This window comes from Rhinoderma darwinii, chromosome 1 (assembly GCF_050947455.1).
Source record: "Rhinoderma darwinii isolate aRhiDar2 chromosome 1, aRhiDar2.hap1, whole genome shotgun sequence".
Taxonomy (NCBI): domain Eukaryota; kingdom Metazoa; phylum Chordata; class Amphibia; order Anura; family Rhinodermatidae; genus Rhinoderma; species Rhinoderma darwinii.
The window spans coordinates 643908209-643925431 of NC_134687.1; the positions used below are offsets into that span (position 1 = coordinate 643908209).

Here is a 17223-nt window from a genome sequence, read left to right on the forward strand (position 1 = left end):
CAATGATACAGTCATCACCCAGACACCTCCAGTGCTGTTACTGTAGAATTTCCCAGCATTCCCAGCAGTGTCACCTCTCCAGTCAGCAGCTCAGTCATCTTGTAAATCAGTTCTAAGATCTTCTTCTCATGTATCCGGGAGTGAGGGGGAGGCTCTGTGATGGGACTACTGCTCCATCCTCCTGACTCATGGATGATGGGAGTCGTACAGTCACCCGATGTCTTCTTCACTATTGTGTACTCCTTTGTATGGAGAGAGACACTTAGAGAACTGAACACAGTATTCCCCCCTCAGTAAAAAGAGGGAGATTGTGACCCTGCTGTATAGACCTCTAGTGCCCCCACATCTGTAATACTGGAGACCTCACCTACAAAAAGACATTCAGAAAATAGAACGAGGCCAAAACGAAAAAGGAAATAATATTGGGGGGACTAGATGGACCATGTGCTCTCCTCCTGCCGTCATCTCCTATGTTTCTATATAGAGGTCATCCTGATCCTCCTGGTTCCTGGTCATTCTCATTGCTCTACAACATTACTATTGCTGCATTGGTGACATGACACATAACTGACCATATTGGTGGCTGACCTTCAGCTTCTTGACGTCACTTGGAAGGTCTGGACGCTGTTATACAGGACACCGGATTCTTCCTATTACTTCCTATTATGTATTGTCCCTTCCCTATGTGGGACTTGTTCTATAATGTAGAAAAGTTTACCTCTCCGCTCAACAGGTAGATGATCTCCAAGGTGAAGTCTAATATTCTTCTGCTCATCTCATTCCTGTCCTTGTCCATCCTTGATGGGTCATTCAGGGGAAGGAACGTTGTGGAGGAGAAGATGAGAAAACTGGAGGAACTGGAGGATCTAGTACTGCAGACGTCTTTATGAAGAAAGGAGAAGATGGAGATCATACAGGGGACATCATGTGTGACATACAGAACCTCACTTATTCATCATTGAGAGAAACATCTTCTCAGAGCCGTCACCACATGGAATAAAGGGGTATTCCCAACACGGACATTTCTCCCCAGGATATGCCAGAAATGTCTGATAGATGCGGCTCCACCTCTGGGTGGCCTTGTTAGGCGGTTCCTGTAACTCCTATAGAAGTGAATGGAGAGACACAATCTGCTCAGGTCCTCCTGCTATATAATCTGCTGCCAACAGATCAGACTGGTGGTCAATGTGACAGATGCCCTTTATGAATTAATACACCCCCTAATAGAATTTTTACAGATATTAGGAGTTACCTCAGAAATCCTGGATCTTCAGAGACATCTAAAGTTCTTATTTATTACAATATTCCCCTATTCCTTGTAGACTGTTCACATCTGAATGACAGACACCAACCACAGCTCATGGAAACCAGCCGTCCAGCGTGCATCTGCAGAAGGTCCCGCCAGTTCAGCGTGCATGAGTATATCTACCAAATTTTACTACTAACATGAAGCCCAATGTCTTACGAGAAAACAATCTCAGAATCGCTTGGATAGGTTTAAGCATTCCGAAGTTATTACCACAAAAAGTGAAATATGTCAGATTTGAAAAATGGGCTCTGAGCCTTAACCCCTTCGCGCTCAGCAACGTAATATTCCGTTGCACTGACCACTACGTTCGCGCTCAGCGACGGAATATTATGCCGCAGGGAAAATGCATCGCCATTTTCCATCGGCGCGTGCACGAGCTGTGACAGCTGCTGTTTCCGACAGCATGCTATCACAGCTCAATATGCCGGGACCTGTCGCGATGATCGCCACTATTGGTCAGTTAGTAAGTAACTGTCCAATAGTGGCGATCGATCTCTTCACTTCCTCTCCCTGACATCACATCCTGCCGCACCCGACCTCCTCTGTTGGATAGCGCGAGGCGTACAGAGCGGTTGTGTGATATATATGAGAGAGCGCGAGAGCGAGAGAGAGAAAAGAAGACCTACAAAAAATAAAAAAAAAAGACTAAAAAAAAAAAAAAACTTTTTCCTGTATCCCACCTCTCCCATCCACTACCCTTTCTCCTTGTGTTCCTCCCACGTTTTTGTTCAGTGATCTCATATCACTGACCACTTCCTAGTCTTCAGGACCAATTTCTTTGTCTGGGGATTATTTATTTTCTTTATAAAACAAAAAAAAAAAACATATATAAAAATAAAAAAATAAAAAAATAAAAAAATACTGTTAATTTAGACAATTTAACTGGTTAGATTAAAGAGGCTCTGTCACCAGATTTTGCACCCCCTATCTGCTATTGCAGCAGATCGGCGCTGCAATGTAGATTACAGTAACGTTTTTATTTTTAAAAAACGAGCATTTTTGGCCAAGTTATGACCATTTTTGTATTTATGCAAATGAGGCTTGCAAAAGCCCAAGTGGGTGTGTTTAAAAGTAAAAGTCCAAGTGGGCGTGTATTATGTGCGTACATCGGGGCGTGTTTACTACTTTTACTAGCTGGGCGTTCTGATGAGAAGTATCATCCACTTCTCTTCATAACGCCCAGCTTCTGACAGTGCAGATCTGTGACGTCACCCACAGGTCCTGCATCGTGTCGGACACATCGGCACCAGAGGCTACAGTTGATTCTGCAGCAGCATCGGCGTTAGCAGGTAAGTCGATGTAGCTACTTACCTGCAAACGCCGATGCTGCTGCAGAATCATCTGTAGCCTCTGGTGCCGATGTGTCCTCGCTCGTCTGACACGATGCAGGACCTGTGAGTGACGACACAGCGTGATCTCTCGAGAACACGGCTGTGTCTGCACTGCCAGAAGCTGGGCGTTGTGAAGAGAAGTGGATGATACTTCTCGTCAGAACGCCCAGCTAGTAAAAGTAGTAAACACGCCCCGATGTACGCACATAATACACGCCCACTTGGACTTTTACTTTTAAACACGCCCAGTTGTACTTTTGCAAGCCTCATTTGCATAACTACAAAAATGGCCATAACTTGGCCAAAAATGCTCGTTTTTTAAAAATAAAAACGTTACTGTAATCTATATTGCAGCGCCTATCTGCTGCAATAGCAGATAGGGGTTGCAAAATCTGGTGATAGAGCCTCTTTAATACACCGTCACCGTAGTTAAGTTTAGTGTTAGGGAAGGTCGGAATAATCTAGTTAGGTTTAGTGTCAGGGAATAGTCGCCGTAGTTAGATTTAGTCTCAGGGAAGTTCAAATAAAATCTAGTTAGGTTTAGTGTTAGGTACCCTCGCCCTAGTTAGGTTTAGTCTCAGGGAAGTCCACTCGTTCTATAAAAACACCAATTTTTTTGGCTGGTTTAGGTAGCAGCCTATTGCTCCTAGCTAGGGAAGTAATCAATCATGTCCCAACGGACATTTACTGCTGAAGAGGCATATTCTTTTCTTGCCTCAGACACAGAGTCGTGAGATGGTGAGACTGTTTTATTTATCCACCTCCTCATCCAGTGAAAGGAGACGCCCCAGGACCACCACTGCAGTTGAAGCCCCAGACCGAAATGACCCCATTTGGACCCCCACACCAGACATTTATGAGCCCCAAATCCCAGAGTACACGGGCAGCTCAGGGATAAAATTTAATACGGAAGGGCTCAGTGAAATGGACTTTTTCAAGTTCAACTTCTTCACTGATGACTTTATAGATCTTATGGTCTCCCAGACTAATTTATATGCCCAACAGTATATTACTAAGAACGCCACATCATTTTATGCCCAATCCCACAGGTGGACCCCTGTAGATGCAGCAGAGTTAGGCAAGTTCTGGGGACTTCACTTGAGCATGGGGCTTTTGAAAAAGCCGTCCATTAAGACCTACTGGAGCACGGACATCTTATACCACACCCCGATGTACCGCATGGTCATGTCCAGAATGCATTATGAGGCAATACTTCGCTTCTTACATTATGCTGATAATGAGCCGTGCCCACCCCGAGATGACCCCAGTATTGACCGTTTGTACAAACTGAGACCCCTATTAGACCATTTCAGTGCCCGGTTTTCCCAAGCATTCACCCCCGAGAAGTGTATTTCTATTGATGAGTCCTTGGTACATTTTAAAGGGAGACTTCAATTCCGCCAGTACCTGCCGGGTAAGAGGGCAAGGTATGGCGTGAAGATGTATGAGCTGTGCGAGAGTGCATCAGGCTATACCTACAAATTTAAGATATATGAAGGGAAGGTCAGCAGTATTCAGCCCCCAGAATGCCCCCCCCCCCCCTTACTGGGAATTAATGCAAAAATTGTGTGGGATTTGGTGCACCCACTGCTGGACCAGGGTTACCACCTCTACCTGGATAATTTTTATACCAGCGTCCCACTCTTCAAGTGCCTCGCTTCCAGAAGTACTGCGGCATGAGGCACTGCTAGAAGAAATCTGAGAGGCCTCCCTAAGACTCTGCTTGGGCAAACACTCAGAAGGGGTGAGAGAAGGGCACAATCCAGCAGCAACATATTGTGTGTCAAGTACAAAGGACAAGAGAGATTTCCTTGTATTGACAATACATGGCCACACCAATACCCATGTACCTGTAAGAGGTACCAGTACTGAGACCCCCCAAACCAGACTGCATCCTGGACTACAATAGGTACATGGGAGGTGTGGACTTGTCAGATCAAGTCCTGAAGCCCTACAGCGCCATGCGGTGTGGTATAAGAAGCTGTTTGTGCACATCATACAGATGGCTTTGTACAATGTGTACGTGCTACGTCGATGTACAGGCCAGACGGGAACTTTCCTGGAATTTCAAGAGGTGGTTATCAAGAACCTAATCTGTAGGGACCAAGAAGGGGGACACCCAGTACTTCTGGAAGCGGGGCCACACGCATCGTACCAGGGCAACACTTTCCAGGAGAAGTTCCCCAAACTGGCAAGAAGGGAAAAAGTCAAAAGAGGTGCAAAGTCTGCTATAAGAGGGGGATAAGGAGGTAAACAATATATCAATGTGACACGTGTCCCGAAAAACCAGGGCTCTGTATGAAAGAGTGTTTTAAAATTTATCATTACCTCCCTCAATTTTTAATTTACCCTGATGCCCTCCGCACAGCTTACCCCTCCTCATCTTTCCCCTCTGGGCCCTGCTGTGTACCCAGGCAGCTGATAACAGTCACATGTAGGGTATTGCCGTACCCAGGAGAACCCACATTACAGTTTATGGGGTGTATATCTCCGGTCGCGCATGCTGGGCACAATATATCGGACACTGAAATTGCATATATATATATATATATATATATAGAAAATTGCAAATCCCACTCTGCACCATCTGCTAAGCATTTAAAATGGGGTCACTTCTTGGGGGTTTTAACTGTACTGGTACCTCAGGGGTTCTGCATACATGACTTCACACCAGAAAAGCTTCAGTAGGCCAAATGGTGGTCCTTTCCTTCCGAGTCCTGCCATGGGCCCAAACGGCAGTTTATCACAACAAATGGGGTATTGCTGCACTAAGGACAAATTGGGCAAAAAAATGGGGTATTTTGTTCCCTGTGAAAATTTGACATTTGGATCAAAAATGACATCTTATTGGAAAAAATGTAATTTTTTTAATTTCACAGCCCAATTCAAATAGATGCTGTGAAAAAACTGTGCGGTCAAAATGCTAACAACAACCATAAATGAATTGCTTGAGGGGTGCAGTTTCCAAAATGGGGTCACTATTGGGGGATTCCTACTGTTTTGGCACCTCAACACCTCTTCAAACCTGGCATGCTGCCTAAAATATATTCTAATAAAAAAAGAGGCCCCAAAATGCACTAGGTGCTTCTTTGCTTCTAGGGCTTGTGTTTTAGTCCACGAGCGCACTAGAGCCACATGTGGGACATTTCTAAAAACTGCAGAATCTGGACAATACATATTTAGTAGTGTTTATCTGGTAAAACCTTCTGTGTTACAGAAAAAAAATGGAATAAAATAGAAATTCAGCAAGAAAAATGAAATTTGCAAATTTCACCTCCACTTTGCTTTAATTCCTGTGAAATGCCTAAAGGGTTAAAAAAAAAACTTTCTAAATGCTGTTTTGAATACTTTGAGGGGTCTAGTTTTTAAAATGGGGTGTTTTATGGGGGTTTCTAATACATAGGCCCCTCAAATCCACTTCAGATCTGAAGAAGTACCTTAAAAAAAAGGCTTTTTAAATTTTCTTAAAAATATGAGAAATTGCTGTTTATGTTCTAAGTCTTGTAACGTCCAAGAAAAATAAAAGAATGTTCAAAAAACGATGCCAATCTAAAGTAGACATATGGGAAATGTGAACTAGTAACTATTTTGGGTGGTATAACCGTCTGTTTTACAAGCAGATGCATTTAAAATTCAGAAAAATGCTATTTTTTCAAAATTTTCTCTCAATTTTGCAATTTTTCACCAATAAACACTGAATGTATCGACCAAATTTTACCACGAACATGAAGCCCAATGTGTCACGAGAAAACAAACTCAGAATCGCTTGGGTAGGTTTAAGCATTCCGACGTTATTACCACATAAAGTGAAATATGTCAGATTTGAAAAATGGGCTCTGAGCCTTAGGGCTTATTCAGACGAACGTGATATACGTCCGTGCAAAGCGCGTGATTTTCAAGCGCGTCGCACGGACCTATATTATTTTATGGGGCCGTGCAGACAGTAGCGTTAGTCCGCTGCGTAAAAGTCACAGCATGTCCGTTCTTTCAGCGTTTTTCGCGCATCACGCACCAATTGAAGTCAATGGGTGCGTGAAAACCACGCATGTCACACGGAAGCACTTCCGTGGGAGGCGCGTTATTCGCGCAACAGCAGTGAAACTTGCTTTTATGTCTACAAACATCCAAATGGAGTGTCATAATGATGGCGGCTGAGCGAAAAGCACGCAGCCACGCATCATATGGTGATGACAAACGGAGGTGTCAAGTGCCTTTTGCGCAGGCAAAACTCTGCGTTTTTTGCGTGCGCAAAAAGCACAGGCTCATGTGAATCCAGCCTTTAGGCCAATACTAGGCTGCGTCCTTAAGGGGTTAATGTACTGGGAAAAATAAAACAAATTGTGGGATGGAATACCAGAAAAAGCAGTGACTCCTGTTGTTTTTGGGTTTAGTTTTTGGGGCGTTCACCACGCATGAAAAATGACTCGTTACCTTTATTCTCCGGGTCAATACGATCACGGCGATACCAAATTTATATATTTATTTTCTACAAGGAAAGAACGATTTGTTAAAATAATAAAACAGTTTTGCGTTGCAAAAATGTGAGACAGAACGTTTTATATTTCCGGTGATTGCGCGGTGTGAGGGGGTTTATATTTCCGGTGATTGCGCGGTGTGGGGGGGTTTATATTTCCGGTGATTGCGAGGTGTGAGGGGTTTTATATTTCCGGTGATTGCGCGGTGTGAGGGGTTTTATATTTCCGGTGATTGCGCGGTGTGAGGGGTTTTATATTTCCGGTGATTGCGCAGTGTGAGGGGTTTATATTTCCGGTGACTGCGCGGTTTATATTTCCGGTGATTGCGCGGTTTATATTTCCGGTGATTGCGCGGTGTGAGGGGTTAAATTTCCGGTGATTGCGCGGTGTGAGGGGTTATATTTCCGGTGATTGCGCGGTGTGAGGGGTTATATTTCCGGTGATTGCGCGGTGTGAGGGGTTTTAGATTTCCGGTGATTGCGCGGTGTGAGGGGTTTTAGATTTCCGGTGATTGCGCGGTGTGAGGGGTTTTAGATTTCCGGTGATTGCGCTGTGTGAGGGGTTTTATATTTCCGGTGATTGCGCGGTGTGAGGGGTTTTATATTTCCGGTGATTGCGAGGTGTGAGGGGTTTATATTTCCGGTGATTGCGCGGTGTGGGGGGGGTTTATATTTCCGGTGATTGCGCGGTGTGGGGGGGGTTATATTTCCGGTGATTGCGCGGTGTGAGGGGTTCTATTTCCGGTGATTGCACGGTGTGAGGGGTTTTATATTTCTGGTGATTGCGCGGTGTGGGGGTTTTATATTTCCGGTGATTGCGCGGTGTGAGGGTTTTATATTTCCGGTGATTGCGCGGTGTGAGGGTTTTATATTTCCGGTGATTGCGCGGTGTGGGGGGGGTTTATATTTCCGGTGGTTGCGCGGTGTGAGGGGTTTTATATTTCCGGTGATTGAGCGGTTTTATATTTCCGGTGATTGAGCGGTGTGAGGGGTTTTATATTTCCGGTGATTGCGCGGTGTGAGGGGTTTTAGATTTCCGGTGATTGCGTGGTGTGAGGGGTTTATATTTCCGGTGGTTGCGCGGTGTGAGGGGTTTTATATTTCCGGTGATTGCGCGGTGTGAGGGGTTTATATTTCCGGTGATTGCGCGGTGTGGGGGGTTTTATATTTCCGGTGATTGCGCGGTGTGGGGGGTTTTATATTTCCGGTGATTGCGCGGTGTGGGGGGTTTTATATTTCCGGTGATTGCGCGGTGTGGGGGGGGTTTTATATTTCCGGTGATTGCGCGGTGTGGGGGGGTTTTATATTTCCGGTGATTTCGAGGTGTGAGGGGTTTATATTTCCGGTGATTGCGCGGTGTGGGGGGGGTTATATTTCCGGTGATTGCACGGTGCGGGGGGGGGGGGGTTATATTTCCGGTCATTGCGTGGTGTGGGGGGTTTATATTTCCGGTGATTGCGCGGTGTGAGGGGTTTATATTTCCGGTGATTGCGCGGTGTGAGCGGTTTATATTTCCAGTGATTGCGCGGTGTGAGGGGTTTTATATTTCCGGTAATTGCGCGGTGTGGGGGGGTTTTATATTTCCGATGATTGCGCGGTGTGAGTGGTTTTATATTTCCGGTGATTGCGCGGTGTGAGTGGTTTTATATTTCCGGTGATTGCGCGGTGTGGGTGGTTTATATTTCCGGTGATTGCGCGGTGTGGGGGGGTTTATATTTCCGTGATTGCGCGGTGTGAGGGGTTTATATTTCCGGTGATTGCGCGGTGTGGGGGGGGTTTATATTTCCGGTGATTGCGCGGTGTGAGGGGTTTTATATTTCCGGTGATTGCGCGGTGTGAGGGGTTTATATTTCCGGTGATTGCGCGGTGTGAGGGGTTTATATTTCCGGTGATTGCGCGGTGTGAGGGGTTTATATTTCCGGTGATTGCGCGGTGTGAGGGGTTTATATTTCCGGTGATTGCGCGGTGTGAGGGGGGGGTTTATATTTACGGTGATTGCGCGGTGTGGGGGAGGTTTATATTTCCGGTGATTGCGCGGTGTGAGGGGGGGTTTATATTTCCAGTGATTGCGCGGTGTGAGGGGGGGGTTTATATTTCCGGTGATTGCGCGGTGTGAGGGGTTTATATTTCCGGTGATTGCGCGGTGTGAGGGGTTTATATTTCCGGTGATTGCGCGGTGTGGGAGGGGTTTATATTTCCGGTGATTGCGCGGTGTGAGGGGTTTATATTTCCGGTGATTGCGCGGTGTGGGGGAGGTTTATATTTCCGGTGATTGCGCGGTGTGAGGGGTTTATATTTCCGGTGATTGCGCGGTGTGGGGGGGGGGGGGGTTATATTTCCAGTGATTGCGCGGTGTGAGGGGTTTATATTTCAGGTGATTGCGCGGTGTGGGGGGGGTTATATTTCCGGTGATTGCGCGGTGTGGGGGAGGGGTTTATATTTCCGGTGATTGCGCGGTGTGAGGGGTTTATATTTCCAGTGATTGCGCGGTGTGGGGGGTTTTATATTTCCGGTGATTGCGCGGTGTGAGGGGTTTTATATTTCCGGTGATTGCGCGGTGTGAGGGGTTTATATTTCCGGTGATTGCGCGGTGTGTGGGGTTTTATATTTACGGTGATAGCGCGGTGTGAGGGGTTTATATTTCCGGTGATTGCGCGGTGTGAGGGGTTTTATATTTCCGGTGATTGCGCGGTGTGAGGGGTTTATATTTCCGGTGATTGCGCGGTGTGAGGGGTTTTATATTTCCGGTGATTGCGCGGTGTGAGGGGTTTTATATTTCCGGTGATTGCGCGGTGTGAGGGGTTTTATATTTCCGGTGATTGCGCGGTGTGTGGGGGTTTATATTTCCGGTGATTGCGCGGTGTGAGGGGGTTTATATTTCCGGTGATTGCGCGGTGTGAGGGGTTTATATTTCCGCTGATTGCGCGGTGTGAGGGGTTTATATTTCCGGTGATTGCGCGGTGTGAGGGGTTTATATTTCCGGTGATTGCGCGGTGTGAGGGGGTTTATATTTCCGGTGATTGCGCGGTGTGAGGGGGTTTATATTTCCGGTGATTGCGCGGTGTGAGGGGTTTTATATTTCCGGTGATTGCGCGGTGTGAGGGGGTTTATATTTCCGGTGATTGCGCGGTGTGAGGGGTTTTATATTTACGGTGATTGCGCGCTGTGGGGGGGTTTTATATTTCCAGTGATTGCGCGGTGTGAGGAGTTTTATATTTCCGGTGATTGCGCGGTGTGAGCGGTTTTATATTTCCGGTGATTGCGCGGTGTGAGGGGTTTTATATTTCCGTGATTGCGCGGTGTGAGGAGTTTTATATTTCCGGTGATTGCGCGGTGTGAGGAGTTTTATATTTCCGGTGATTGCGCGGTGTGAGCGGTTTTATATTTCCGGTGATTGCGCGGTGTGAGGGGTTTTATATTTCCGGTGATTGCGCGGTGTGAGGGGGTTTATATTTCCGGTGATTGCGCGGTGTGAGGGGTTTTATATTTCCGGTGATTGCGCGGTGTGAGGGGTTTATATTTCCGGTGATTGCGCGGTGTGGGGGGTTTTATATTTCCAGTGATTGCGCGGTGTGGGGGGTTTATATTTCCGGTGATTGCGCGGTGTGGGGGGTTTATATTTCCAGTGATTGCGCGGTGTGGGGGGTTTATATTTCCGGTGATTGCGCGGTGTGAGGGGGTTTTATATTTCCGGTGATTGCGCGGTGTGGGGGGTTTTATATTTCCGGTGATTGCGCGGTGTGGGGGGTTTTATATTTCCGGTGATTGCGCGGTGTGGGGGGTTTTATATTTCCGGTGATTGCACGGTGTGGGGGGGTTTATATTCCCGGTGATTGCGCGGTGTGGGGGGTTTATATTCCCGCTGATTGCGCAGTGTGAGGGGGTTTATATTTCCGGTGATTGCGCGGTGTGAGGGGGTTTTATATTTCCGGTGATTGCGCGGTGTGAGGGGGTTTTATATTTCCGGTGATTGCGCGGTGTGGGGGGTTTTATATTTCCAGTGATTGCGCGGTGTGAGTGGTTTTATATTTCCGGTGATTGCGAGGTGTGAGGGGTTTATATTTCCGGTGATTGCGCGGTGTGAGGGGGTTTTATATTTCCGGTGATTGCGCGGTGTGAGGGGGTTTTATATTTCCGGTTATTGCGCGGTGTGAGGGGTTTATATTTCCGGTGATTGCGCGGTGTGAGGGGTTTATATTTCCGGTGATTGCGTGGTGTGAGGGGTTTATATTTCCGGTGATTGCGCAGTGTGGGGGGGTTTTATATTTCCGGTGATTGCGCGGTGTGAGGGGTTTATATTTCCGGTGATTGCGCAGTGTGGGGGGGTTTATATTTCCGGTGATTGCGCGGTGTGCGGGAGGTTTATATTTCCGGTGATTGCGCGGTGTGGGGGGGTTTATATTTCCGGTGATTGCGCAGTGTGAGGGGTTTATATTTCCGGTGATTGCGCGGTGTGGGGGGTTTATATTTCCGGTGATTGCGCGGTGTGAGGGGTTTTATATTTCCGGTGATTGCGCGGTGTGAGGGGTTTATATTTCCGGTGATTGCGCGGTGTGAGAGGTTTATATTTCCGGTGATTGCGCGGTGTGAGGGGTTTATATTTCCGGTGATTGCGCGGTGTGTGAGGGGGTTTATATTTCCGGTGATTGCGTGGTGTGAGGGGTTTTATATTTCCGGTGATTGCGCGGTGTGAGGGGTTTATATTTCCGGTGATTGCGCGGTGTGAGGGTTTTATATTTCCGGTGATTGCGCGGTGTGAGGGGTTTATATTTCCGGTGATTGCGCGGTGTGGGGGGGTTTATATTTCCGGTGATTGCGCGGTGTGAGGGGTTTTATATTTCCGGTAATTGCGCGGTGTGAGGGGTTTATATTTCCGGTGATTGCGCGGTGTGGGGGGGTTTATATTTCCGGTGATTGCGCGGTGTGAGGGGTTTATATTTCCGGTGATTGCGCGGTGTGAGGGGTTTATATTTCCGGTGATTGCGCGGTGTGAGGGGTTTATATTTCCGGGAATTGCGAGGTGTGAGGGGTTTATATTTCCGGTGATTACGCGGTGTGAGGGGGTTCATATTTCCGGTGAATGCGCGGTGTGAGGGGTTTATATTTCCGGTGAATGCGCGGTGTGAGGGGTTTATATTTCCGGTCATTGCGCGGTGTGAGGGGTTTTATATTTCCGGTGATTGCGCGGTGTGAGGGGTTTATATTTCCGGTGATTGCGCGGTGTGAGGGGTTTATATTTCCGGTGATTGCGCGGTGTGAGGGGTTTATATTTCCGGTGATTGCGCGGTGTGAGGGGGTTATATTTCCGGTGATTGCGCGGTGTGGGGGGTTTATATTTCCGGTGATTGCGCGGTGTGAGGGGTTTTATATTTCCGGTAACTGCACGGTGTGTTGTGTTTTATATTTCCGGTGATTGCGCGGTGTGAGGAGTTTTATATTTCCGGTGATTGCGCGGTGTAAGGTGTTTATATTTCCGGTGATTGCACGGTGTGGGTGGGTTTATATTTCCAGTGATTGCGCGGTGTGGGGGGTTTATATTTCCGGTAATTGCGCGGTGTGAGGGGTTTTATATTTCCGGTGTGAGGGGTTTATATTTCCGGTGATTGCGCAGTGTGAGGGGTTTTATATTTCCGGTAATTGCGCGGTGTGGGGGGTTTATATTTCCGGTGATTGCGCGGTGTGAGGGGTTTTATATTTTCGGTGATTGCGCGGTGTGGGGGGTTTTATATTTCCGGTGATTGTGCGGTGTGGGGGGCTTATATTTCCGGTGATTGCGCGGTGTGGCGGGTTTTATATTTCCGGTGATTGCGCGGTGTGAGGGGGTTTTATATTTCCGGTTGCGCGACGTTCACATATGAATTATTTCTGCCGGTTATAACTTGATATTTTAATCATTTGGACAATAACGGATGCGGCGATTACGTTACTTATTTTTTATGTTTACATCATTTTTTGTAAAAAACAAACAATGTATTACACTGGTAACCGGTCAACATCGCACAATTTCTTCGGAGGACAGAGGAAGCCGCGATCTCTAACTGATCAGATGCCGCGGTCGCTATTAATCACGAGGGGTTAAGCGGCCGGGATTGCGCTGTCTCTGATCTTGGCGGTTGCCGGCGGCTGTCAGTAGTCGTGTACGGTGCCGGCTCCGCTCCTTCTAGTGTGACGGCGCACGTACAACATAATACTATAGATCGGATGTCACCAAGGGGTTAAACCCTCCTGTATTTCATATTTACAGCGCTAATAATAAATAATAATAATTACCAACACTGTGCCAGACAAAAACGCACCAAAACCGGACAGAAATGACCTCATGTAACCTTACCTTACTACTGCATCATGGGAAATCTCCTGACTGATAACAGAGCGAACAATAAACAACAGCGGTGACCTGAAGTCATGTGCACGCGACTAGCGTTGCTCCATCGAATACCCGGCAACAGCTGAAGGACCTGTGATGACGTCACTACCATGTGACCGGGTTATGCAGGGTGGAGCTTAAAAGTGGAGAGGACGTAAAGCCCCGCCCATCACGTAGCTCCGCTTCTCGGCTCACGAGATTGTCGATACAGGTCCTTCATTCACCACCTTTCTCCAATGATAAGCCCCGCCCCTCCTGCCCCGGTCACGTGGTGGTGACGTCATCAGAGGGCGTTCCGCTATTGCCGTGTACGAGGTGGAGAGCAGCGCTGGTCGGGTGTTCTCTCTGTTATCAGTCACCCCTGTATGAGTGTGTATACAGAGAGCTGTCAATCATTAAGTGACCCCGCCCACTGGACTCCTAGCTGGGATTTAACCCCTCCAGTGCCGGCCTCTTTGGGGTAAGTGGTTATTTCTGGTCTTTGTAGTGGTCGGATGTTTTGTGGGACGAGTCGTGTTTTGTAATGACATAATATTCGGGACATACAACTTATTCACTGACTTTTATACATTTCTTGTTAACCCCTTAAAGAGGCTCTGTCACCAGATCCTTATCTCCTATTGCATGTGATCGGCGCTGCAATTTAGAGAACACTAATGTTTTTGTTTTTTTTGAAAAACTTTGATTTTTGGCCAAGTTATGAGCTATTTTATATTTATGCAAATGAGCCTTTCTTATGGACAACTGGGCGTGTATTGTGTTTTTAACTGGGCGTGTTTACGTGTATGACGCTGACCAATCAGAGACCAGTCAGCGTCATACACTCATCAAAAGAGGGAATTTTAAGCCACGCCCCTAACCACGCCCAATATCCGGCATAAACACATGAAATCACGGCCAGATCCTTCTGCAAATAACACGCGCACATTCTCACTGCGGATCTCTAGACTGTCTGGATATCACAGATATTATGGATCCGGTTATGTCGTCTTTGTGTTACTTTTCCTATCTTGGGTATAACATTTACTCATCACGGCGGCAGCTGCTGCAGGACAAACCAAAAGACTGAGAACAAGGAAAGTCAAGAGGGAGACCCTGTGGTGGATGACTGTTCAATTGACAGGTAGCAGAGTTACATGAAGGGGAATTATTTTTCCTTGACGTCTAGTATATATCGCAGCGAAGGGAAGAAGTCGATGTAGCTACTTACCTGCAAACGCCGATGCTGCTGCAGAATCATCTGTAGCCTCTGGTGCCGATGTGTCTTCGCTCGTCCGACACGATGCAGGACCTGTGAGTGACGTCACAGCGTGATCTCTCGAGAACACGCTGTGTCTGCACTGCCAGAAGCTGGGCGTTCTGCAGAGAAGTGGATGATACTTCTATACACAACGCCCAGCTAGTAAAAGTAGTAAAAACGCCCCGATGTACGCACATAATACACGCCCAGTTGGACTTTTACTTTAAACACACCCACTTGGACTTTTGCAAGCCTCATTTGCATAAATACAAAAATGGTCATAACTTGGCCAAAAATGCTCGTTTTTTAAAAATAAAAACGTTACTCTTATCTACATTGCAGCGCCTATCTGCTGCAATAGCAGATAGGGGCTGCAAAATCTGGTGACAGAGCCTCTTTAATGTCGTTCACCGTGCGGTAGCGAATGTTCTGCCTGTGATTGGCTGCAGGGGTCACATGACGCCTTCTGTTTTATAGATGTGTAACCTGCAGCGTTGCTGTGAACACGCGGTGGAGCCGCTGAGGATTCTGGGAACAATGGCGGTTGTTGCAGAACTTGACTTTGCATTGAACTTAATGGGGAAATTTATCCGCGGTATAAATCCGATATCCTGCGTGTCTATAATCCGCACCGCAGGTTAACCCCTTCACCGCCAGGCCAGTTTAGTTTCCCTCTCCGTCTTCTCAGATCTATAACGTTCTGGTTTCTCTGTCAGTCCCGCGGTGCGAGGATTAGATTCTGCCGGACGAGTTGTAGATTTTCAGGGCGTCATATAAAGTATCACATAATCTCACTGCAACTGCAAAACCTCTATGTGGGGGAAATGGGAAAAAAAACCTGTGATTAACCCCTTCCCGCTCCTTGACGTACTATTACGTCATGGCAGCTGTATCGTTCGCGCTCCATGACCTAATAGTACGTCTCGGGAGTAACGGCCGTTTCGGCCGTCCTCCCGACACATACAGGAGCTGTGACGCTGCTGTCTCGTACAGCAGCTGTCACAGCTCCTACAGCGGGGACCGATCGCTGTGTCCCCGCTGATTAACCCCTGAAAAACCGTGTTCTATAGAGATCGCGGCTTTTTAGGGGTTAAGCTGCCATCGCCGGCCTGCTACGCGATAGCGGCCGGCGATGGTGACTATGGCAACCGGACACCAAACAATGGCGTCCGGCTATGCCATAGACGGAAGCCTAGTGGGTCCTGACAAAGTCAGGACCCACTATGCTTGCTGTCAGTGAGTAGCTGACAGTTCTAATACACTGCACTACGCATGTAGTGCAGTGTATTAGAATAGCGATCAGAGCCTCCTGCCCTCATGTCCCCTAGTGGGACAAAGTAATAAAGTTAAAAAATAGTTAAAAAAAGATGTGTAAAAATAAGAAAATAAAAGATTTCAAAGTAATAAAAGTAAAAATCTCCCTTTTTCCCTTATCAGTCCTTTATTATTAATAAAAATATATAAACAAACAAATAAACTATACATAATTGGTATCGTCGCGTCCGTAACGGCCTGAACTACAAAATTATTTCGTTATTTATCCCGCACGGTGAACGCCGTAAAATAAAATAATAATAGACCGTACCAAAATCACAATTGTTTGGTCACTTCACCTCCCAAAAAATGGAATAAAAAGAGATCAAAAAGTCGCATGTTCCGAAAAATGCTCCTGATCGAAACTACAGTTCGTTACGCAAAAAATAAGTCCTCGCACGGCTTTATTGATTGAAAAATAAAAACGTTCTGGCTCTTAGAATAAGGTAACACAAAAAGTGAATGATATTTTATAAAAAGTATTTTATTGTGCAAACGCCATAAGACATAAAAAAAAACTATAAACATCTGGTATCGCCGTAATCGTATCGCCCCGAAGAAAAAAGTGAATATGTCATTTATAGCGCACGGTGAACGCTGCAGAAACTATAAACATCTGGTATCGCCGTAATCGTATCGCCCCGCAGAATAAAGTGAATGTCATTTATAGCGCACGGTGAACGCTGTAAAAAAAAACGAATAAAAAAACAATAGTAGAATTGCTGTTTTTTAGTCACCACGCCACCTAAAAATGGAATAAAAACTGATCAAAAAGCCGCATGCACCCCAAGAAAACTACAATGGGTTCCTCAAGGGGTCTAGTTTCCAAATTGGGGTCACTTTTGGGGGGTTCCCAATGTTTTGGCACCACAAGACCTCTTCAAACCGGACATGGTGCCTAATAAAAATAATGCCTCAAAATCCACTAGTTGCTCCTTTGCTTCGGAGGCCGGTGCTTCAGTCCATTACCGCACGAGGGCCACATGTGGGATATTTCTCTAAACTGCAGAATCTGGGCAATACATTTTGAGTTGCGTTTCTCTGGTAAATCCTTTTGTGTTATAAAACAAATGGTATAAAAAGGATTTTCTGACAAAAAAATAAATGTAAACTTCACCTCTACTTTGCTCTAAATTCCTGTGAAACACCTAAAGGGTTCATAAACTTTCTAAATGCTGTTGTGAATAC

General features: G+C 46.5%; 2 protein-coding genes across 3 annotated transcripts in view; one reads left to right on the forward strand and one right to left on the reverse strand.

The window, feature by feature from the left end:
- Positions 1-14: 14 nt before the first annotated feature.
- On the reverse strand, positions 15-13700 carry LOC142695865 (oocyte zinc finger protein XlCOF29-like). The gene is made up of 3 exons (XM_075847617.1): positions 13446-13700; positions 719-882; positions 15-242 (listed from the first exon to the last, which is right to left on the reverse strand). The coding sequence occupies exons 2-3, from the start codon at positions 794-796 to the stop codon at positions 15-17; spliced, it is 306 nt and encodes a 101-aa protein (XP_075703732.1). The 5' UTR covers positions 797-882; positions 13446-13700.
- LOC142662685 (uncharacterized) overlaps positions 13638-17223 on the forward strand; it is a 39434-nt gene continuing 35848 nt past the window's right edge. For both annotated transcript variants that reach the window (XM_075840935.1, XM_075840985.1), the window contains exon 1: positions 13638-13941. The gene's annotated coding sequence lies outside the window, so the exon portion shown is untranslated. The remainder of the gene's footprint in view (positions 13942-17223) is intronic.

What these genes read in the sequence shown, in the direction of transcription:
- LOC142695865 (XM_075847617.1), bottom strand. Translation starts at nt 796, where the DNA reads ATGGACAAGGACAGGAATGAGATGAGCAGAAGAATATTAGACTTCACC. An exon ending in TCTACCTGTTGAGCGGAGAG is followed by an intron (nt 243 to 718) that starts GTAAACTTTTCT and finishes CTCCATACAAAG; the next exon opens with GAGTACACAATAGTGAAGAA.